At 43.2% G+C, this 25,448-nt stretch overlaps 1 protein-coding gene across 1 annotated transcript in view; it reads left to right on the plus strand.

Moving 5' to 3' along the window:
- BRINP2 (BMP/retinoic acid inducible neural specific 2) overlaps positions 1-7,859 on the plus strand; it is a 46,086-nt gene extending 38,227 nt beyond the window's left edge. The window contains exons 5-7 of the mRNA XM_063106920.1: positions 2,172-2,408; positions 4,926-5,148; positions 6,743-7,859. Coding sequence (XP_062962990.1) covers positions 2,172-2,408; positions 4,926-5,148; positions 6,743-7,859 — 1,577 coding nt within the window. The remainder of the gene's footprint in view (positions 1-2,171; positions 2,409-4,925; positions 5,149-6,742) is intronic.
- The last annotated feature ends 17,589 nt before the right edge of the window (positions 7,860-25,448 follow it).

The raw sequence follows: 25,448 nt of genomic DNA on the forward strand, positions 1-25,448 counted from the left end.
TCCTGAAGACACACTGGGGAATAGCTAGCCTTTCCAGAGTGGTTCTGGGGCCACCGTCTCCAGCTCAAGTAAGAACTATACAGTAACATTGTTTACTGTAACTACAGCCTGAGAGTGGCCCCTACTTTGTGTTATTAGTCTGTGATCTTCCCCAGAAGATTCAAAGCCAGGAGTAGAGATTGAGAGGACTGGAGACAGAACAAACAAAACTGGGAAAGAAAAAGGAAAGGGACCACATGAGGTTTGGAGGCTGAGAGATAAGCAGAGGCTCACCATCTCCTGCTTTCTGTTCCCCCAAGCACCCTAGGAGCAGTGCTATGCAAACTGATTCAGTGGGAAAAGTTCATTTTTCTTAAGGTCTAACTGAATTCGATTCTGTTTAAGATATTATCATCTCAGCATTACAAAATCAATAGCCCTCACCCAGGAACTACGATTACAAATTCCAGGCAACCTGAGCCAGATGTGACCCAGCAATGCTTTAGGAATCAAGAAATATGTAATAAAGAGGAGTAAAAGACTCCTTTATTTAGAGTTACCTAATGCAATTAGCACCCCTCTTCTCTTATGTTCCTGGATGGGCTCGGTTTGTGTCTGGAAATTAGCGATGAGTGAGGTTCAAAATGTCTGATTGTTCATTTGGAATAGTTTATGCCATTTAATTTTATAGCCCATCACTCATGCAGACATTGCTCGGGGCACTTATTTTATAGCAGTGGGAAATGTTCCCGTGAGGAGGAGGGCGGGGCTGGAGAAGGGAAAGGACAGGAAGAAGAGAAAAGAGTGTTGAGAGGGGCGTGGGGGGAAGACTGTGCAGGCACCACGGCAGGCACGGCATCTGGAAAGGAAAATTTAGGAGTAGATCATAATTGGAGGTAGATCTCAGGCAAGAACAATAAACATCTGGTGCTGCTGGCCATTCTAAGTTGTATTTTGAGGTCTGCCAAGACTAGGATATGCACTTTGAACTCTCTGATTTTCTGCTAAGGACAAGGTCAAGGGTGTTAAAGAGGTAGCAGACATTTGAGGAAAAGGGAACTCACCATATCCAGAAGTCCTCATATCCTTCACTCTCCTGGCACAAGGTCTCACAGTGTCCCTAGTGGGGAGCATCCTGCAGGTCTGACATCAAACACAGCCCAGGCTATGTCCAAAGGCATGTCTGTTTCTCTCCTTCATCCTTTGGTAGGCTCCAACAGCCACCTGTGTGTGGCTCGAAGCCAACTAGGAGTGTGCTCTGCTGCTGGTAAACTGATACCCACCACAGATGGGTGAGAAAACTTGGAGCAACTTAGTGCATTATATCCAAGATCAGAGGAAGCTAATTGGAAAAGAGAGCTGAGAGCCATTTATATTTATCCAGGCTTGTCTGATCTTGGGGCATTGACCGCCATCCTTTCAAATTTTCTTAAGAGTTAAATCATGTCGACAAGGGGGCATCCAGGCCCAGTAATGTAGTAGGACCTGATGGGACAAGGACAGGGTCTGACACCAAGCAGACTCTATGAGTGCTGTGACTTAGATGGGTCACTGTGATCTTTGGGCTTGGACTTCCTTACCTATGAGAAGCTCAATGTTACTTGCAATCATATATAGAAAATACTTGGCATAGTGCCTGCCACAATACCTGTCCCTACCTCATAACCAGGGTGGCCCCCTGGGTCATCAGGGTAAGGGTAGGAGGTCCAGTAGGGTCAGCATTCAGTAGTGTCCTAGGATGCCCACTACTAATCTCAGTTAAGCAGAAATAGGATGGCTATCGGAGGCAGAGCAAAATGCCCATCAAGCCTCGATTCCTTCCCCATGAGGGCTGTAAGCTCTTCTTTTATCTGAAACATCTTCCTGTTTTTATTCAAAAAGTGCTGATGTATAGCCAATAAGCCTGTTCTTATGATATGCACACTCTCAATTTGGCTGATGTGAAGGGTTCGGCTAAGCCTTGGGCTTTGATGTTCCTCTCTGCATTTTCAGATCCTCCCCCATCTGTCGCTGGGGCAGCAGTAGCCTTCTCTCCCAACCAGCTCAGCAGGATCAGGCCTGTGGGTGGACATTCTTGGGCTCAGGACACATGAGTCAGCAGACCCCCTTCTGGGGCTCCTGCAGCCTTGAGTGTGGAAAACTGAGTCCCCACTGGTTCTGCCCAGAGATTCCTTGACACATGCTTTCCCCAGGCCTGCAGGTGCTGCTGCCCGAGTACCTGCGGGAGCGCTTTGTGGCTGCAGCACTCAGCTACATCACATGCAGCTCAGAGGGTGAGCTGGTCTGCAGGGAGAATGACTGCTGGTGCAAGTGCAGCCCCACCTTCCCGGAATGCAACTGCCCTGACGCCGATGTCCAGGCCATGGAGGACAGCCTGCTACAGATCCAGGACTCCTGGGCCACTCACAATCGGCAGTTCGAGGAGTCAGGTGAGCAACCAGTTGGCCTGGAAGTCCTCCCTGTCAGTGAGAGGTGGCTGCAAGATACAGGGTAAGAACAGGGGGAACTCAGTTTGGATCCTGGCTTGGCCACTTACTGTCTCTGTGACCTCAAGCTGGTTATATCACCACAACAAAGCTCAAGTGGTTTTGATTTCCTATATATAAACGATCATAATACCTACGTAAGAGGTATGCTTTAAGGACTCAGTAAGATAAGATAAATATAATTGTTGGCATGGGCCTTGTCTATCTTGTTTGCTGTTGATTCCACAGTGCCTAGAACAATGCTTGCATGTAAAGTCACAGTAAATATTTGTTGAATAAATGGAGTGTGTAGCATAGTCCTAGGTGGCTCCCAGTACAAGCTAGTCATTGTTTGTTGCTGTTGTAACTAATATCAAAGGTACCTACAGGGCTAGATTCAGAGGAACTGGTTTTGCATCCTTGCCCTATTACTGACCAGCTTTATGACCTTGTATTAACCATGCAGCTTCTCAATGCCTCAGTTTCCTCATCTGTAAAAGAGGTGAAGTGATAATAATAGGTGGATGGAAGGCTCACATGAGATATTGTAGGTGAAATTAACTTATAGAGAACTCTGCATGGTATAGTCACACATTCCAATACTAAATGAATAATAGCTATATGGAAATATTTCCAAAACATAATTTTGGATAAAACAAAGCAAGATGAAAAAGCTACATGTTGTATACACATTTATATAATGTTTATATATAATGCTATAATATAATAATAATTTAGTAAATACAATGCATATTTAATACTATTTATATGATGTTTACAAACATGCTAGCCAATACACAATATTTTTTATGAATAAATATATTTGTACAAAATACTAAAAAATGTGATAATGATAAAGAAAACATCTAAGAGATTGGTTACATCTGGATGGAGAGAGAGCGGAGGTTTAGGGCCTCCAAGTATTTCAGTTCGCCTTATTTCTTAAAAAAAAAAAAAAAAAAGTGAAGCCAAAATGGCAAAAGCTAGGTAGCAGCAACATGGGAGTTTATGCTCTTCTGTATGCTTAAATGTTTTATGAAAAGAACTATGCACATGTTAGCTGTTAGTGCCATTACTAAGGCATGATTCTCCAAACTTCTGGGGGGACATGGACCCAGGTACATGAGAAATCAGAATGAGTTGAGATCACCATTCCAAGACCTAAAGGCATTCAGTAGCTAAGGGGAACATCACCTTGCAGTCCCCAGCCACATGCTTTGGGCTCATGGTGGTGGGATATATTCCATAACATGGCTTCAGGCTCTCATCACTATGAGTTACTGCTCATAAGTAAATGAGGCTGTCTAGACCTCCAGTGGGAGATCTGGTAGCTGCAGGTCCCAAGTAAAAGCAGAGCAGAGGACAGAGACCTGAACATGAGTTCAGAAAACACTGTGTGCCCAGGAAGCTCCTAGGAGAACTCAGGCTTCGAGCTTAGAACCAGCAGGTATGCTGCTTCTAGACTCACTGCAGCAAAGAATGGGTATCTAGCCAGAAGTTGAAGCTGAAAAGAGAGGAAGAGTACTGTAGAGTCAGAGAGAGAAGGGTGTGGTGGGGAGAGGCTCATCTCTGGCCTGAAGGTTTCTATGAAGATTTCTGAGCTGGGTAATGCACCTTCTGTGTCAATATTTGCCCATTCGTGTGCACGCTCACCTTCGTCAGAGCCTCACACCTTCCATGAGGGTGTCGTGGTACCATTGAAGAAGATTGGCCTGAGACAGTGTCATGGATGACTTATAAGGAGGTTGTATTAGTCCGTTTCTGTTGCTTATAACAAAATACTCAAAACTGGGTGGTTTATAAAGAAAGCAAAATTTATTACTTACAGTTTATGAGCCTGGGAAGTCCAAAGTCCATCTGGTGGTGGTGACAGTGACCCAGGGGTCTCACATTGCAAGATGGTGGAAGCAGAGAGAGCAGAGAGAGAGAGAGAGAGACTCTACTCTTCTTTCAAAGCCCTCAAAACCATGCCCCTTAAACCATTTTTAACTCATTCACTACTGCACAGTCCTGCAATCCAATCCCCTCTTCAATTACTGTAATAGAATTCCCACCCTCTTAATAGTCACAGTGGGGGCTAATTTTCCAATACATAAAATTTGGGGGACACAATTCAAGCTTCAGTGAGTTTTGGAGAGACATAATTTAATCCACTACAAAGGTAGAAAGGGGGAAAGAGATGCATCCCAAGGTCATTGGCAAAAAAAGGGACTACTGGCCTCTTGCATGTGACAGATCTATTTTGAAATTCAGAGCCTATTAGGGGAAGGAAGGATAGGAAAAAATCCTGAAGCCATTTGTTATGGTATGTTAATTATATCTCAGTGCAGCTGTTTTTAAAAGAACCTGGGAGAGGGGATGTGAAACCTCCTCCATCACGCAGTGACGGAAGGGCCCTGCGTCTGGGGAGCAGCCACCTGCCGCTTGCAGGGCTCTGCATAGCCCCTCAGCTCAGCCCTTCTTCTGTGTTCTTGCCCACAGAAGAGTTCCAGGCCCTGCTGAAAAGGCTGCCCGATGACCGGTTCCTGAACTCCACAGCCATCTCCCAGTTCTGGACCATGGACACCAGCCTCCAGCACCGCTACCAGCAGCTGGGAGCCAGCCTGAATGTGCTGTTCAAGAAGACCCATCGGATCGTCCGCCGCCTCTTCAACCTGTGCAAGCGCTGCCAGCGGCAGCCTCGCTTCCGCCTGCCCAAGGAGAGGTGAGCACCCGCGCCAGAGCCAAGCTCAGCTCAGCACCCCACAGCTGCTGAGCCAAGGAGGACCCTCTGTCCATCACAAAAGACCTGGGAATAGGGACCCACACGTGGTTTTGATTCCATTACTTGACCTCCTCATGCATCATTCTCAATTGTGAGTTGTGTCTGAAGTGAGAAAGAGAAAAAAAGAAGAGAGGCTAATTTTCCTCTTATCTCAATAGTAGATTCAAATGCTATTCTAAAATACTCCAATTCTCACTTCCTCATTTCCATTTTAATAAGTCTTTTAGGAAAAACACAGGTGGAGTTAAAGCTCATGCCCCAATTGCACATGATAAGAAATACACACATTGGATTGTTTCAAGCAAGTGACTCTGCTCTGAGTCACAGGAGGAAAGAAAGCTGAGACCCTGTGCCCTTGGGGACAGAGAGGGGCTGTATCATCACAGGCATTCATCATTCATCCACTCATCCACTTATTTACTCCACAGTTTTTAAGTCCATATTGCATGCCCTATTATTAAGCTATAGGGAATATCTGTGAATTGGAAAGGTTTAAGAAACATACAGAAACATAAAAACTAGAAAATTATAACTATGCAACGCCACTTAAATTCATGGTGGTAGAACCTAAATCAAAGAAACTGGAAGCCAAGGCTGGAAAGGAACGCCTCCTTGGAGAAGGAAGTCTTGGCCAGATTGTGCAGGAAGAGATGGAAATGGTCTGGTACACACAGTATTCCTGGCCAGGGGAGCTGCCTTCACAGCAACCCAGAGGTGTGGCTCTAACTGAAGCACAGGTAAGAAGGAAAGCATTAGTGGAGAAAACAGTTTGAACAAGGGTTTTTGAGAGGTTTTTTATTTTATTTTATTTTTTTCAGCAAATAATTATTAAATGCCTATCAGGCACCAGAAACAATCCTCATTTCTGAGTATATGTTGGTCAATAATACAGTGTCCCTGCTCTCATGACATTCACAGCAAAGCATCCTATAAAAGGAAACAATAATTTTAGATACTGACAATTACAGTGGATTAAATAAAAACAGGTTGATGTGATAGAGAGTGACTGGACTGACTCTTTTAAAAGGGACATCAGGAAAGGCCTCTTTCAGGAGGTAACATGAAAGCTGAAATCAAACTTCAGCCATAGGAAATTCCTACTTTTTGTAGACGAGGGATAGAATTAGAGGAAATAGAAAGGACAGAGACCTCGAAGTGGGAGCGAAATTGGCAAGAATTTGGAATCTTATTTAGAAGGCTGAAAACCTAGGTTTGGTACAGAAGATGCTACAGATCCTCTCTAGGCTTTTGAATAAGGGGACAAGGTAGTACTTGGAAGAGATGAGCCTGGCTGCTGCCAGCACAAGCTTGATGGCAAATATTTCTGGGGCTGAACCATCAGATGCAGAGCTCCAGGCTTTATCCAATCAGTCCAAAGTGGAGCAGCAGGGTTTCTGTCATTCAGAGAACATGGGGTTTTTATCTTCCTCAAATTCATTTCCCACCCATTAGTCAATATCCTGCTACCCTCAGCGAGGATGGCAGTATGTGGCCTCCTTTGACTCTTGCTTCATTTTTATCTCCCCTCCCCAAGGTCCGTGTCCTACTGGTGGAACCGAATCCAGTCCCTCCTCTACTGTGGAGAAAGCACCTTCCCTGGCACCTTCCTGGAACAGAGCCACAGCTGCACCTGCCCCTACGACCAATCTTCCTGCCAGGGCCCCATCCCATGTGCCTTGGGCGAAGGGCCTGCATGTGCTTACTGTGCTCAGGACAACAGCACGCGATGTGGGAGCTGCAACCCGGGCTACGTGCTGGCCCAGGGGCTATGCCGGCCGGAGGTGGCTGAGTCCCTGGAGAACTTCCTCGGGTTGGAGACAGACCTGCAGGACCTAGAGCTGAAGTACCTGCTGCAGAAGCGGGATGGCCGCATCGAGGTACACTCCATCTTTATCAGCAATGACATGCGTCTGGGCAGCTGGTTTGACCCTTCCTGGAGGAAGCGCATGCTGCTCACCCTGAAGAGCAACAAGTACAAGCCTGGGCTGGTGCACGTGATGCTGGCCTTGTCCTTGCAGATCTGCCTCACCAAGAACAGCACCCTGGAGCCTGTCATGGCCATCTACGTCAACCCTTTTGGAGGCAGCCACTCTGAGAGCTGGTTCATGCCCGTGAATGAGGGTGACTTCCCTGACTGGGAAAGGACTAACGTGGATGCAGCTGCCCAGTGCCAAAACTGGACTATCACCTTGGGGAACAGGTGGAAGACTTTCTTTGAGACAGTCCATGTTTACCTACGGAGCCGAATCAAGTCCCTGGATGACAGCTCCAATGAGACAATCTACTACGAGCCACTGGAGATGACTGATCCCTCCAAGAATTTAGGCTACATGAAAATCAACACTTTGCAGGTCTTTGGCTACAGCCTGCCCTTTGACCCAGATGCTATCCGGGACTTAATTCTCCAGTTGGACTACCCGTATACTCAAGGTTCCCAGGACTCCGCCCTCTTGCAGCTCATTGAGCTTAGGGACCGGGTGAACCAGCTTTCTCCACCTGGCAAAGTCCGGCTTGACCTTTTCTCCTGCTTGCTTCGGCATCGGCTCAAGCTGGCCAACAACGAGGTGGGCAGGATCCAGTCCTCCCTGAGGGCTTTCAATTCTAAACTGCCAAACCCCGTGGAGTATGAGACAGGCAAACTGTGTAGCTAACGGGGTCCTACTCCAGCACTGGGCAGGGAGGGGATCCACAAATCCAGGGTGCAAAGATAATCCAAGGCCTCACCTCAGTGCCAACAGGGTGCTCCCACGAGACTTTCAGCACCCAGGAGATGGGACCTCGAGGCTTGGACTGGAGCAGGCAGGAGAGAGAGAAAGAGCCACTGCACACAGGCACACACACGTACACACACACTCACACGGGGAGGCTACAACCAGCAGCCTTGGATCTGTGAAGTTGGTGCTTTCCAAAATGAATGCAGTTGTAGGAGAGGAGCCCAGGAAGAGATTAAGAAAAAGAACCAGCTGAACCATGAAACGGACCAACGAAAATCCTTAAAAATGATTCTTGTCATTCAAGAAAGCGAGAGGGGACAAAGAGGAGAGGGGTGGGAGCTCTTCCCGTCCCCCCTCTGTGGAGGCACTTTTGTATTCTTTTTAACCAGATTTCTTAAAATGTTGTTTCGTGAATCCCTACATCAGTTCTTACTTTTTGTAAGCTGCCTCCCTGTGCCCTCCCATAAGCTGACTGCTCCCCTAGGAAACTTGACAAGAGCCAGCCACAGGAGCAAACTCTGCAGGTGGCATCCCTGCTCCCTCCCCGCCTCTCCTGCTCTCCAACTCCGCGTTTCCTTCCTTGGCCTCCCCAGCTTCAGGGCTCTGGCTCGTCCCATGTTCCCCTTGTGGTCCGTCCAGACCCCCTCTTCTGACAGCACTCGTTCTGTCCCAGAAAGCAGCTCTGTTGAGTTAGAGACATTGTAAAGGGAAATGTTCTTTTTCTAAAACAAAACAAAACAAAAATATTTATTTTGTGATTGTTTTCCTTGTCAATCTGCTCCAGTCACATGAACATCTGAGTAAAAATTTACCTGGTTTAATATATTTTTTTAAAGGCGTTTTTTAGGGGGGGAAATGAGAAAGAAAAGAGGGGAAAATGTATCATTCCCTAGGTTGCCTGGATTTTTGTTTAATTGCTGTTCGTGTGACACAGGGGTGTCCGTGGACGGGGGATGTCGCTGTGGGGATGGCTGAGTGATCCGTGTATGCACACGTGAATGCACACCTGTGTTGACTGGAGTGTGAGGGGGTGTTTGTGTTGGGGTGTGTGTGAGAGAGAGATTCAGTGAGCAGTGAGGTGAAATCTCCCAGAGAGCCCACCACACCCTCACCCTCTTTTCTCCAGGCATGACTACAAGCAGGATTTCCCACTGTCAAGAGTGGTTTGCAAGTTCTCGCTCACACGGGGAACTGCAGCCTTTGAGCTCGAGCAAGCACCTGCTCCACAGGGCTCCTCTTTGCCCGTGCTGCTGTGAACATGAGGAGACTTCTCAGTACTCTGCATCTTAGGGTGTGGGATCATACTTTGAGGAAATTGGGAAAGATGCAGATACGACCTTGTTTACCTCCTCCTCCATGCTATCTGATTACCACTTTCCCAACCTAAAAAGCAGCTTTGACATATACCACACGGAACAATGCATCTTTCTCTCCTTCGTGCCTCCTGCAGGTAGTACGAGAATCACTTCACTGCGGATCTTTTGGAGAACTACTTCTTTGTCTACACTACACGTTTTCCAAGTACAATGTGTAGGCACGACAACCCCATTTTATTCAGGAGAAACTCACCACAGAAATACTAAGTATCCCATTCCCTACCTGTGGTACCTCTTGGTTGGCATGAAATAAAATGGGAGACAATAAGAAAATATTCATGTCTATCTGCCCAGGAGCCTTCTATGTTTATTGTTGCCTAGAGAAGTGTCTGCATTCTATGTAATCATTGCATTGTCTTTCAACCTACAAGGACCTGAAATCCTTGGTAGATAAGCAGCCTGAAGCATTTGTTTCTTCCCAGTCCCCTGCAGGCTTCTAGGCTAGAAATACAGAGTGATGGGATGATCTAAAGGTGAGTTCAGGTATTAGCTGTCTATTTCTAGTTCAAGTCACTGCTTCCTTTGGGGAGCATGTATCAAACTCCTTGCCTGTGGGAAATGGAACCAGCAGATGACATCTTCAGCAATGGGAGTGTTGAGATGTTCCAGAGGAGGGTGCTTTTGGTGGAAACGGAGTTGCAAATGGTGGCAGGGCTTTGAATCCTCGCAGTGATGGGGTTTGAGAGGTGTAAGGCAGATACTAGAGTCGGATTTTAGCACTCCAAATGTGCATGTCTACATGCTGTAGGAGTGGGTGGAGAGGGACTCTCATGAATGGATTAAAGGCACACCTTCTAGGTAGCAAATTGTTAACTGCCATGCACAGTCATATTCCGAGTGTGGGGAAGACAGTAACTGAGAATGTCTCGTGTACAGTCAGAGTTAGCAGTGAGGATCCTCAGTAACGTGAATGTGATTGCCCCAGTGGGAACCGTCAGTACGGGAGGGCTCCCATCCCAGCTGGGCCAGCCCCACAGTCGTGCTGACAGGTGAGAAACTTTAGCCATCTGTCTCTGAATCAGAGACCAGAACTGGGGGAAGCACACTGATGCAACCTTGTTTATTAGTAAGGATGCTGCATCTCCTTGTATCAGGGATAAGAGCTATCTAAGGAGAACCACAGAACAATAACGGTGTGATATATTATGATATTAGGAATATATACATCCAGTTACAGAGGTTTCCATTTCTTGCCTGCTTGAAGGTTTAAACCAAGAACCTGACTGTGTAAATTCCAACTGAAAGTGCTGCTACACATTGGTAATCATATAGGAGTGCCCTTTGGATCCCAGATGCAAGTACCATATTGATACAAGGCCTGAAAACGTTATTAATTACAAGAGTAGAAATGTTTATATTTGACCTACTCATCTGTTACGTGTGACAGATATCTGGCTCATTTCTTCAGGGACCCTGATGGAGTGCTTGGTGAAGAAGAGCTGGGGTCAGAGCAGCAGACCAAGGACTTTGCTTCTAGAACACAGATGGAAGAGGAAGGGGAGTACGGAATGAGCAGGATCCCTTAAAAGGCTCTTCAAGGTTTGAAATCATGAGTTCAGCATAGTTTCTCAGAAAGCTAGGCTGAGAAATGCATGATACGGAAAGGTGGTCCCCAGTTGAAACTGTTGTCTTTAAAGTCTATAATAATCAAAAGACGTGTACCACCTATTCTTTGACACAGTTGCAAATAAAGAATTGTCATTAATTAGTACTGGATTGTCAATGTTGGTGAACTCATTGTGAAATTAAGAGCCGAATCACAATTCACTTCTAACCATGCATTAGATAATAACAATCGGGAATTCGAGTCTTAATTGTAACCCCAAAGAACTAATACATCAAAGGCTAATCTGCCCTAATGCTTGAGACTAATACCTTTAATACTAAATAACATGTTTAATACTTGCTGCTAATAATATAATGCTATGCTTTGCAAGCATACTCATGCATCCACAGCCAAAATCATAAATGAGAATCGCTTCCAATATTGGTTATCACAAATAGTTCAGATCCCAGTTCTTGGTTTCTTTTCAAAAATATGAAAATAGTAGCAATGATGGCAGAACTTCCTTGTGGGTAGATGGAATATGCTGCCAACGTGGTGTCCTGCCCCAGAGTATGACCTCCAAAGTCTGTTATTTCATCAGGTATGTCTGTTCTCTTGCATTTCAGAGAGGTCTTTCTTTGCCATTATATTCTGCATGAAAACTAAAATACCCTTAGGAAGAAATAAATCGTATAAGTTAAACCAATGGCAAAGTGGAGAATTAGATTTGGGGAGTTGGAAGGTTTTTAGAGGTCATCCAGTCTAATCTACTCATCTCTGAAATAAGGAAAAAGAGGTTAAAAGACTTGAGAGGCTGAAGAACCGGTCCAACGTTGTTTCTATAAGCAGAGCTAGAAATTGCAGTCTCATCAGGTTCCTTCTCTACCCCTCTTTGCCAGTAAATGACATCTGAGTTCTGAGGGATGACAGGGACCCAGTTCAGGACTTGGGAGTGTGGGATGGAGGAAGAAAGAGAATTTTCCGGGAAGGAGAAGCCTACTAAGAGTTGGGAGTGTGGCCACATCTTTCCCTGTGATTGGCTCTAGGAAACACGATCAGCTACTAAGACAGGTGAAAGAGAAAGATGGAAGTTTCTCCCCTGAGAAGCTTTAAGCAGAGTAGACATTTACATCTAGGCTGGAGATGGAGTATTCAACTTGCTGGTTTCCTGATGACCCTATCAACTCAATATTTTTTGATTGCAACATCCTGCCTACAATTTCTTGGTATTTTCTATAAACCACCAACCAGAGAATTTAAATATCATCGCAAATCTGATACTTTCTGCAAAACACCTTCCTTGTGAAGGCTAGAGGTACCACCAGCATACAAAGGCCTTGGGCTGTGTAGTCACTGTGCTATCTAGGACCACGGCCAAGAGGAATAATGAGGTGGGGTGCTCTGCTGGACGCTAAGAGTACTTGCTCCTTCCAGCAGCAGAGCACAGAGAATAAGAACCAGGGGGGTCACCTCACCCAAACACAAGACTGTGGCCTGCACCCCATGCATGCCTTCCTTCTCACCAGAACATACATCAGGCATGTTAAGGAGGAGGATATGTTGGAAACTTTTGGTAGTCTGATGGCACTAGACACACACATTTTTTTCTCATTCTGGTTCTGCCACCAGCCAGCAATGTAACTCTGGGCAAGTCTCTCCACTTCTCTGGGTCCCAATGTGCTCTACTATGAAAGAGGGAGTTGGATTTCCTACCTAGGTACTGAGGGTCCTTCTAACGTTATCCTTTCATGGTGTTAAAAGCAGTGTGGCATAGGAGACTGTGTAGACCATAAAATTAGGCAGACCTGGATTTGCATGTTGGATCTATATGTACAATTTAAGTGACCTTAATTCTTGATTTGTCTCCTTATCCATAACCCAACTTCTTCATCCCTACCTCCCTAAAATTTTTCTTTCCTTTCTCTTTTTGAACATTCACCTCTCTGTATACTTTTGCTCCGTACTCTCCAACTTCCATAATACCTGTATCTCTTCAGTTCCATAAAACTCAAATCTCCCTCCCTCGTTTAACTGCTAGGCATGAGCCTAGGTGAATGACATTCAAAACTCTACAAAACATGTTTCTGGACCCTGAAGAACTGTAAAATATGATGGGAGGTGGGGGGGCATGAACAAATTGGAGTGGTGCCTTCTCTAGTAGAGATGTACAAAGCATTGATGGAGCACAGAAAGAGAACAAATCACTTCCTGGGAGAAACTCTGATGACATGTGTTCCAAACCTTCTAGTAACTATGGGAGCAATGCCCCAGGTCTCCAGATGTTTTACATCTGAGTAGGGGGAAAGACCTAACATAAAATGTGTGCATCCCTTCTCAGAGAGCACAGAAAAACAATGACAGCTACAGAGCCCTCTTGAAGGCACACGCTATGTCTGCTTGGTGCCTGTATTTCTGACTCCCAAGCACCATGTCAGCACCTTGTTATTCAGGATGTCCATGGGAGATCTATTTGGCAAACGAGATACCCCCATGCCTCGAGGGTGCAATGTTGTAAAACCAGTGTTTTCCTGACTTTCATTCACCTGCAGATGCTGATTCACAAGGTCTGTGGTGGGCCCCATATTCTGCGTTTCTAACAAGTTCCCAAGCGATGCTGACGTTGCTAGTCCATAGACCGCACTTTAAGGCACAAGCTCTTAGAGAGTATGCCTATTATCTTCCTGCTGTACTTAAGACTCTGAAACAGGAGCCTCCCAGGAAGTGCAGGGCCTAAGAAACCAAAGGGTCTATCATGTCTAACTCTGAGGTGGGAACCTCACTTATGAAAATCTTGGTGCTCCACTCACCTTGAATTTCTCAACCAATTAGAAGCCAAATGTCTGACCTATATATATGCCAATGGCGTAAGGAAAGGGGGGCAAGGGAAAAGAAAGCAGACAATGAAATAAAAATTCTGAGGGCTCTAAGCTAGCTTGCTTGTGAATGTGTGTTTATAGCTAAGAAGCTCCATGGACTGGCTGAATTGTGCTGACTGAGGAAAGGTCTTTTCCCCCAAGCCTATCAGAGTGAACCTGTTCAGAAGTGGGACAGGGCATACCTGTCACTCCACAGAAACATACATCAGATGAGATGATTAAATCTACACCAGCAACATGCAAGTACCCAGAGGTCCCAGACTTTAGACTACAGAAGTACCATGCACACCGTAGACACCTCATCTAAGACATGAAATGAATTATTTTTGTTTTCAGTTCTGTCCTTCTTCCTTCAATCTGTGCAATTAGCACCTTTGCATCATGAATAAAAACAACTGCCAGAATTTTTGTAGGGTCATTCTTCCAAGAATCTCAGAACTTGGAAGAATGAATCAATCAAAATTATTTATTGAGCATTTTCAGCTAGCAGCTGTGGGAAATAAAACAAATATAGATTTAGTATGCAGATTTTAATTCGAAGGGTTTGGAGATGACTTAGAAAATGGAACTTCTGGGGGAAGCTCTGCAGCTAAGTGAAAGCAGAAGCTGGAGTTAGTGTGCTTTCTGGAGTCAGGCTGTCTTGGTTCAATCTCATCTCTGTCACTTACGTGATATGAGGAGCTAGGTGTGTCATTTAATCTTTCAGCCTAAGTGTACACATCTGTAAAAGAAGGGCTATAACAGTGTGTATCTCATAGAGTGTGGTGATGGTCAGATAAGATACAGGTTCATAGTACATTCTCAGTGAGTGTGTGTTGTTTGTATTGTGTTAGATAGTTTCTACATTTGAGGAAAAGGGAAGGGTAGGGAAGAAAAGGAAATACTCATGTTTCTTACCTGTAGAAGTAAACTTCCTCCTGGAACAAAGAGGAGTTTATCATCTAGGACGTTACACAAGGGTCGCTGGGTAATATAATGGAAAAGGTGTTCAAATACAGTTTTGTGAAAGACACAGATAAGCCATTCAAATAGGTATTTCTTATACAGACCCTCTATAAAAGCAGAGAATATATTACAACATAATTCATTACTGAAATACCTGTGCCTAGCTAGGTCACGTAGCCCCGGAACATTGTTCTGACGATGTAACTTATTACATTGATAGAGCTTGGAGTATCTAAGAGAATGGCTAGTTAACATGCCCATTAGACTGTCTCTTTCAAATAACCCATCTTAAGTGCACTCTTAGCAAGTACCGGTTTGCAATCAAATGCTGGTTGAATTCTTTGATGGGGAACCAGAGTGCAGTATTGCCATAAGGCTTTTAGATACAGACATGAGAGAGGCCGAATTTATGTTCCAGTTATATTAGAAATATAAGGCATAGATAGGTAGAAAGGTGAGGAAAATATTCTAAGCAGAGGGAGAAGCATATGTCTAGACACATATTCATAGACCCAATGGTAAGTCAACTTAATGTTCATGTTCCATACCCAGCCTCCTGGACCAGTGCCCTTCATGTTACTCTTCTTTCTAAAATAACAGTTTTATTGACTTAAAGTTTATGATTCAATAGCTTTTTAATTATAAAGTTGTGCATAGATCTAATTCCAGAACATTTATATCACCCAAGAAAGACGCCCTGTACCCCTTAGCAATCACTCCCTATTTCTCTCCAAATCCCAACCTCTGGCAACCTCTAATCTGTTTTCTGTCTCTATGGATTTGCCTATGCTGAACATTTTGTATAAATGGGATCATATAATATGTAGCCTTTTGTGTCTGGTTTTTTTCACTTAGCATAATGTTTTCAAGATTCATCCACATAGGAGTATGTATCAGAATGTCATTCCATTTTACGGCTGAATAATGTTCCATTAAATGTATAGAGCACGTCTTTATTCGTTCATCAAATTATGGATATTTGGTTGTTTCTGCCTTTTGCCTATTATAAATAATGCTGTTATGAACATTTGTGCACGTGCATTTGTGTGGATGTATGTTTTCAATTCTCTTGGGTATATACCTAAAATGGAACTGCTGGGTACCATGGTAACTCTATGTTTAACATTTTGAGGAACCATTAGCCTGTTTGCCAAAGCAGCTGAACCATTTTACATTCCCACCAGTACATCCTTTTCAACATATGTTATTATCTGTCTTTTGATTATAGCCATCCTAGTGAGCATGAAGGATATCCCATTGTGACTTTTGTTTGTATTTCCTTAACAATAAATAATGTCGAGCATTTTTTCATATGCTCATTGGCCATTTGTATATCTTCTTTGGAGAAATGTCTATTCAAATCCTTTGACCATTTTTAAAATGGGTTACTTATCTTTTTATTATTAGTTGTAAGAGTTTTTTATATTTCTGCAATTAAGTTCTTTATCAGATATATAATTTATAAATATTTTCCCCCATTATGTGAATTGTATTTTCACTTTCTTGATAATGCCCTTTGGAACACAAATGTTTTAAATATTGATGCAGTCCAATTTATCTGTTTTTACTATGGTTGCTTATGCTTTTGGTGTCATATCTAAAAAAGCATTGTCAAATCCAAGATTACTGAGATTTATGGCTAAGTTTTCTTTCAAGGGTTTTATAGTTTTAGTTCTTAGTTTTAGGCCTCTGGCCCACTTTGGGTTAATTTTTGTATATGATATAAGATAGGGGTCCAATTTCATTATTTTGCATGTGGATATGCAATTGTCCCAGCACCATTTGTTGAAGCGATTTTCTTCCTTTGTGGAACTTGTCTTGGCGCATGTGTCAAAATCGATTGACGATTAGATATCCTCTGAGGTGACGGATATGCTAAATATCCTGACATGGTCTTTGCATACTGTGTAAATGTATGCAAATATCACATTGTAGTCTGTAAATATACACAGTTTTCATGGGTCACTTAAAAAATAAATTAAAAAGAAAAAAATATTCAGAGACAGAAGTAGATTATTAGAGAGTACCAGAAACTGGGGAAAAAGAATAATAAGCTATTTCTTAAGGGGTACCGAGTTTATGTCTAGGATGATGAAAAAGTTTTGGAAATAGATAGAGGTAGTGGTTACACAGCATTGTGAATGTGACTAATCCCATGCAATTGTATATTTAAAAATGCTTAAAATGGCAATCCTTATGTTATATATTTTATTAGTCAGGGTTCTCCAGAGAGATAGAATCAAAGGATATGTTATAATTATATGAGAGGGATTTATTAGGGAAATTAGCTCACATGGTTATGAAGAAAAGTCCCACGATAGTCTGACTATAAACCGGATGCCGGTAGCGTGGCTCAGTCCAAGTCCAAAGGCCTCAGAACCAGGGAAGCTGATGGTGTCCTTGGTGTAAGTTCTGGAACCCAAAAGCTGAAGAGTCTCAAGCTCTGATGTCCACGGACAGGAGAGAAAAGTTTATCCCAGCTCCAGCGGATCGAGAGAGAGAGAGAGGGAGAGAGAGAGAGGGAGAGAGAGAGAGAGAGAGAAAGAGAGGGAAAGAGAGCTTCACCTCTTTCCTCTGTCTTTTCTTCTCTCCGGACCTCCAGTGGATTGGATGGTTCCCACCCACACTGAGGGTGGGTCTTTCACACCCAGGCCATTCAGACTCTCATACTAATCTCTGCTGGAAACACCCTCATGGACACACCTGAAAAGATAGGTTTCTCAGCATTCCTTCATCTAACCAAGTTGACATCTAGAATTAACCTTCACATATATATTTTTTTACCACAATAAAAAAATGAATAAAATAAAATAAAATTCACAGTTCTGTTAAAAAAAATTGATTGACTATAAATGCGTGGCTTGATCTCCAAACTCTCAATTCCATTTGATTGGTCTATATGCCAGTACCACACTGTCTTTATTGTTATAGCTTTGTAGTAAATTTTGAAATCAGGAAATGTATATCCTTCAACTTTGTTTTTCCTTATCAAGATGTTTTGGCTATTCTGGATCCCTTGCTCTTCTATATAAATTTTAGTTTCAGTTTATCAACTTCTGCAAAAAAACAAAGGCAGCTGGGATTTAATAGCAATTGTGTTGAACATGTAGATCAATTTGGGGACTATTGCTATCTTAACAATATTGAGTCTTCTGATCCATGAACATGGAATGTTTTTCCATTTATTAAATTTTTAATTTCTCTTGATGATGCTTGATAGTTCCTCATGTGTCTTCCACTTCTTTTGTCACATGTATTCCTAAGTATTTTATTCTTTTAGATGCTATTATAAATAGAATTGTTTCCTTAATTTTATTTTTGGCTTGTTCATTGTTTGTGTATAGAACCACAATTGATTTTGGTATATTAATCTCATACCCTACAACCTCCTGAACTTATTAGTTCTTGTTCCTTAGGTTTGTGTGTGTGTGTGTCTATGTGTGTATTCCTTATAATTTTCTATATTTGAGATTATATCATCTTCAAGTATAGATAGTTTTACTATGACCTTTATTCTTAATGCCCCTTCTTCAGCTAACGTATTCTGGCTCTTGCTGTCAGACTAGGAGCAGGAGAGAAATGCTCTTACCAGAAGCATCTGAGAAAATTGTTTTGCTGAAGAGTCAGATTGGCTTTGACCAAACCCAGATAATAATGGGTAGCTCTGGCCGTAAGGTCTCTTGGTGTCTCATGGGCAGAAGCTCTATATTTACTAGGTCCCAGGAGCACCTCAGGAACTGCTTACTGATGGTGTGTAGTTCTCTATTGTAGATGGCATGGACTTTTCCCAGAACACAGAGGTCTACATTGTGATTTTTCTATTGAGCCTTTTCATAAACTCTATGCACTATCTTTTCTTACCACAGACACTTCTAGTACTCTAAGGTTTCCTGAGTTACATGGCTCAGTTTTACCACAGCCTGTTCCTTCTGATGAGATCTTTCCTGCTCTAGACACTATTCAGAGCTTATAGCCTTTTTTGTTGCCCAGAAAATAGGTCAGATAATATTCCCTGGTGCAGGATGTGCTGCCTCCAGAACCGAAAGAGGCTATTAACGTTTGTGCTACTTTATTAGAAGTGGAAGGTGTAAGTTGCAATCTCTTGTCATTTAACTTGGAGTGAATGTCCTGGCATGCTCCAGAACTTTGGACCCTGTCTTAGTCCATTTTATACTCCTATAACAGAGTGCCACAGACTGGGTAATTTATAATGAAAAGAAATTTATTTTTACAGTCCTGGAGACTCAGAAGTCCAAGGTGGAGGGGCCCTCATCTGGCAAAGGCCTTCTTGCAGCATCATCCCATGGTAAAAGGCAGAAAGATGAGAGAGAGAGAGAGAGAGAGAGAGAGAGAAGGGGCCAAACTCATCTTTTTATCAGGAATCCACTTCCATCCCTCACTAACCCATGCCTGTGATAAGAGAATTCATTCATTCATGAATGTAGAATCCTCACTATGAGCAGAGCCGTCATGACCTAATAACCTCTTAAAGGTTCCACCTTTCAACATTGTTGTATTGTGGATTGAGTTTTCAATACACAAACTTTGGGGGACACTTTCAAACCATTGCAGATCCCTAAAAAGTTTATTAATGTTCTGGGTTCTGAAGCTTTAACTGCCACCCTCTGGAGCACATATCCTTTGCTAAAACTTCCAACACACTTGCTGATCTGATCTGACTAGCATGATATAGTCAATATAATGAGCCAATGTCACATTCTACAGAATGCCAGATACTCCATCTCCCTTCTAGCAATATTACAACAGAGGGTCAAGGTGTTAACATAACCTGAGGCAAGACTATAATTGTATACTCTTGTCCATCTCATATAAACATGAACTGCTTCTAATCCTGTTCTGATAGGGATGAAAAAGAATGTACTCACCAGACCAATGATCACCTAGCATGTGCTGGAGGCTGTATTAATCACTTTTAGTAAATTTACATCCAGCAAAGCAGCTGCAATTGGGGTCACTATTTGATGAAGTTTGCAGTAGTAATTCATTCAATCGTGATTCATTCATTTTTATAGGGGCCATTCTGGTGAATTGAATGGGAATTTGATATGGGCCATCACCCCTGAGTTCATTACATCTTTGGAGTTAGCACTAATCTCTACCATTTTTGCAAGGTTGCATTATTATTATTATTATTATTATTATTATTATTATTATTATTATTATTCATTCATTCACTCATTTATTTATTTATTTATTTACTATCTTAGCTTGAGTGGGGACACAGATTCAGAGACTTTCACTTGCCTCTTACTCTACTATGACATTTCTTACCCTACAGGTAAGATACATGAGGGTTTCTGCCAAACTTCAGTAGCTATTCCAATTATACCAGTAAATGACCACCAGGGGGATCCGTGAGCCCAGTGGACTCACAAGGAGCCAGACCTAAGATTCCAGGATTCCATTTATTTCCTGGACCTACACAGCCCCACTCTAACAGGAGGGTCATTATAGTTATTGGGTCTCATATTGGGTATCAGTGTCAACAATCATTGTAAAGTCTTGGTACTTATTGAAAAGTCTTGGTATTCCTTTCCCCAAATTCAGTCACTTGAGTAAAGGACTGTAGTCCCTTGAAGAAAGGACAGAGGAATTTCAACTGAACACAATTGCTACTACGGAGTTGCAGGATACCTTTTCATATGGATCCAGCATCTCTTTCTGCCTCCAGTGTTCTGGGTCTGAGAACTGACTCAAGGTCTGGAAACGTGACAAAGGAACTTGAATTTTAATTTGAGAAGTTTCCCTCAGCTTTGTAATCATCCATTCTTTTGCTTTTGCTTGTGTAAACTAAACAATATCCTCTTTGACTGCTCATCAAACTTGCCTCTGGCAACACCAAGTTCCATTAATACGTATACAGTTCTTTGAAGGTTAGAGGCCATCTCTCTAGCCCAATGTAAATACCACTTGAATTTTGCCACACATTGTAATATCTGTGGCCACCTTGCTTTATTATAGTAATTACGACTACCCTAATTCTTAGGGTTGAGTGCCACCACCTGGATCTTTATTGTTTGGGAAAACTAATCAGGCTCATTGCTCTTAGGAAGCCCAGGTCCTTATTAGTCTCTCCTTCAATCAGCCCTGGCCTATAGAAAACAGCCATCACTGAGCCGATTGCATACCTACCAGTGCATTCCTTATCGCTGTGACACTTGGAGTGTCCTTCAGGCCCTTGCATGGCGCATATTCAGCTGGTGGGCTTCCAGTCTTATACAGTACATGTACTCTAGTGTGCCACCTTCTCTGAACCTTTTGATCTCTCCCTTCATTCTCTATAGAACTTCTGGCATTTCTCCTTCACATAGTACAGGCCTTTGTTTTTTCCAGCTTCTAAGGGTCATTCTAGCAACTCACTTGCATCATTTCTTGAGTACTTGTCAAGGTGTCAAAACATATAAAAAGGAGACTGCTCCCATATTAATAAACTTTTGACTATCCAACCTTATGTTTTGCCCTTCTTGATCCACTACCCTAGAATTTGGTCCTATGCATATGCTACCAAGCTGCTACACCAGCAACTGCCAGTACATATCAGCCATGCCCTGCAGATTCTTTGGTGTACACTCTCTCTCCTTCCATAGCAGACTCAGCACATCTCTTGTCTAGTTGTTCTGGGATTTGATCTTCCTTGTTAAACTGGTTGCCAGGAGGGGATGAGGTGGGGGAAGGTAGATCCTGAAGCAGGCAAGCATTGTCTTGTAATGTGAGCACTTCATTTGAGGTTTCTACACTGTTTTCAAGCAAGGAGAAGGCTACTATCTTCTAAAAAGGCAGAGGGGGCTTGGAAGGGGAGTAGACTTCTGAAGGCCTGGCAAGTCAAGGTTCTTAACTACATCTACTCAGCCCCATTCCAAGTCTCAGTGTCCTACTCTCTCTGTACTAGGGTCCTATACTTGGCATAGGAGACTTACTGAGGCTGATAATTCAGTCCTATCTGAAGCTCCACTACTCTAGATTAAGTCCTGAGCTGGTTTTCTGCTCTATTGGTATTTTCGTGGTAGGAGATTAGAATTTCCTTAAATACTACTAAGGAGGCCCTCTGGCTTTCATATTTTGCCTTGAAATGATAGTCATCTGAGCCTGTCATTCTTTATCTTTCACAAATCAGTGGTGCTCAGCAACAGCCACTAAATTCCGTAGTCTTTATAATTACCATTTTCCTTGTGCCTCTCAAGCATGAGAAACAACGCACCAGGCCATGTAGCCCCTTCTGTGGATATCCCATATCAGCCTACCACTGGTAAAAGTTTTAATGATTGCACAGCAATTTTCCTGCTTTTAACAATTGCCCTACTACAGCATCCCAGGGGCTAGTTCAACTCCATCTACTACCAGCGATGGGGTTTGCATTGCCAGAGAGTCAATGATTGACCCACTTCCAAAATCCCATTTAAAAGTCAGCTTCCTAAAACCACTTTTTGTACCAACAAATTCTTAAATGGGAAGATGCATGCAGAGGAGTTCTTAGGAGAAACATATGCAAAGAAGTAAAGAAGGCAGGTTTGGGCAGAAAAAGAAGTTGACTTGCAATGAGGTTGTAACTGAGGCCTAAGCTGATTCTATGGAGAGTTCTGGAGCCTAAATGGCCCTTTGGAGTTGTCCAAGAATGAGGCAAGAGGGTCATGTTTTTACATCCCCAAGCAGGCAATCATTGGCCATGGGCTACTTCTCTAGGAAAAGGCATAACCGGGTCAGGCAGTTCCCTGAGACTGAAGGCAATTCCTAGTAAGAGGCATAGCTACCTGCAGTCAGCCGTTGATATTCTGGGAAGCTAGGGGATGTATGTGTCACCCTTGAAGAGGGGAACCCTGAAGTACACCACAACATGTTTTACAATAATCACCTCTATTATCAGCCCACCAGTACTGCTGCCTGTCTTCTATAGTGTCTTACCACACTGGAGTCTCCACACTTTTGCAGATAAAGTTTCTTGTTCTAGATATTCAGGGTTGCTTTTCAAAGCAAAAAGAAGACACTTTTCCACCACAATACCACCACAAATGATCCACTAAGCTTGGCTGGCAAGTAGGGGACATGGGTGACAACCTGGAACCAATTAGTGATGGGAACACTAGCCCGGTGGCTCTGTTGGCACTCTGGTTGCAGCACCTTCTGTTGACTGAACAAACTGATGAAATAAGTCTGGGATACAACAGTGAAAAAAATTAGTTTAGCATTACAACTGCTTGACCACGACATTGTCCTGATTAATAATCACCTTGCAACTCCAGGGCATCACCTTCTAATTAATGTTGCCCCTTTCCTGCACTCTCCTGACTCTCAAACCTCCAGGGTCAAGTCAGAGCACAAACAAAGTCTATCTTAGTCTCATCAGAGAAAGAAAAAAAGAAAGTGACTGTGGCAAAGACTGACCAGATGTTCAACAAACATTTTCTCTATTTCTCTTTGACATATAGTTGTATTTGCCAGCCTCCCTTGATGTTAGGTGCAGTCACAGTCACATGCCTGAGGTCTGGACAAAGGAATGGAGCAGAGGTGATGTGCCACCCCCTCCCAGGCCTTCCTGTGGATGCTCACACATCATTTTCCTCTGCTTTTCCCTCCTAGGAGAAGGGCTCTGAGGAATGAAGTTTAGTAAAGGTTAGAGCTGTGACATACAAGTACAAGTATGAAGGTCCTAGAATCTGCTTGGAAGAGAGCTATCCAGCGGACCTGCTCCTCCACAGCAGTTGTTATTCCTGTGGAATATTGGGGTTGTTTGTCACAGCAGTTGGTTTATACTGACAAATATAAAGGACAGCAAATTAATGTGAGTCAGAGGGAACCCAAGGGAACCTGAGCTGCACTTCTCACCAGCTCTAGGCACTAATCACTTGATAACTTTTTTCAGCACCCACCCAGTGACTTCAGCTGTCCAGAATAATCATTTTGAAGACAAACATTCATCTGAAAGTCACCTTGGTGAGAAGGCAGCACTTCCTTATGATCAGAAGGACCTTGATGCAGCTAAGATCTGTAGCCTCTATGCTATTCTTTGGATACTCTGCATCAACTTTTCATGGAGTAGAGAATAACCTATCTTCCCTCCCGGGCCCCCACCCTCTCTCCTCAGCATGATCAACTCTGTCTGCAGAGCTGTATCCTGCATCTTCTTGAAAATGCATTTTTAATTTTTTTTTCCAGGGAACATAGAAGCTATTGATCCATGCTTAGGAGTTTGGCTGGGGATATTCCCCAGGATAGCATGGGCACATGCACCTAAGGCAAGGAATGTGAGCTCTGGGGAAACATTCTTGTGCTTAACCACGCCAGCCTGGCACTCTACAATGTTCACGCTCCTACAATTAAGCTGTTCAGTTCTCAATCATCTGGAGCTGCTGCCAACTGCTGGCTGCTGATAGTTAGAGAAGTTGCTGCCCAGAATGTCAGCAATTCTGTTTTTCTGCCTCTCCTGGACTGGTTTCACTATCCTCTCCCAGTCCCCCAGGATAGGCAGGTACTCACTTCCCTTCACCTGGGTGTTATCAAGAGAGACACCTGGAAAGGTGCAGTGGGGCTGCAATGTAGGACTTCTTTTAGTGCCCACAGTCCTTGCCTCTGACTATACTGTTTCAGTACTTTAAACACCACCTCATCCAAGTGGGATGTTAATTCTTATTTCTGAGGAGAGAAAACAGCCTGGATGGAGGAGAGAAAGAAAGCTGCTGATCACACATTCTCTGCACCCTAGGCTGGCTGCTGTACACACGTGATCTCAAAGAATCTTTACACCCCCCAGGAAAGTAAATACTGTACCTTATTTCACAAAGAAACTAGGAAAAGCTCCATCACTTGGTAATCTATCAACTTCACTCCATTCCCATTACCAAACCCCTGGATTAGACATTTATCATCTTCCCAATACCTTTGTAAAAGCCTGCCTCTGTTTTTAGCCTCTAGATGCCAGCATTTAGACCTGCACTGTTCAACTTTGTCGCCATTAGCCACATGTAGCCACTGAGCAGTCGAAAGGTGGTTAGACCAAATTGAGATGTGCTGTACGTGTATGCTGCACAATGAATTTTGAAGACTTAGTACAATAAGCAAGAACATAAAATATCTAATTAATATTGTTCAATGTTGATTACATTTGGAAATGGTTATAATTATTATATTTTGGATATATTGTGTTAAATAAAATGCATTAAAATTATTACTTTTTTCTTTTTACGTTTTTAATGTGGCTGCTAAAACAATTAAAGTTACACATGTGGTTTGCATTTGTGGCTCACAATATCAGCACCGCACTCTCCGGAGTGAGCCACAGGCCGGCCCGATTGTGGCTCACAATATCTATGTATTGGATAGCACAGCATCTAGAGATTGACCAGAATGTTCTTCTGACACACAAACTGTTACCTTCTTGCTCCACGTCCTGTTCCTCGTCTCTCTCATGTTTGTCAGCTCTCTATTTCAATTTCATGCCCCTGCCACCTCCAGGTGTGGGTAATTCTTCACCAACCCATAATGTTTCTAGTACCTCTGCTACCTGAAATGCCTTTCTCCCTAAGAGTTGTGGCTAACTCCTTCCCGTTCATCTTCCCATGCTAGATGACTGCTTCTAACCCATCCTCTGACCCCAGCACAAGCACTGGGGTGAAGAAAGCAAGGCACCTATTTGCAAAATTGAAAGGATACACTTACACAAACCTCATAGAAGTGCCTCCTTAAATTCTGTGACCTGAGTACCTGGTGGCCTCACCCAAGTCCCGCCATGCCTGACGTCTTTGGATGTTCTTCCTCTTTACATAATGTC

Source organism: Cynocephalus volans, chromosome 8 (assembly GCF_027409185.1).
Source record: "Cynocephalus volans isolate mCynVol1 chromosome 8, mCynVol1.pri, whole genome shotgun sequence".
Classification (NCBI taxonomy): domain Eukaryota; kingdom Metazoa; phylum Chordata; class Mammalia; order Dermoptera; family Cynocephalidae; genus Cynocephalus; species Cynocephalus volans.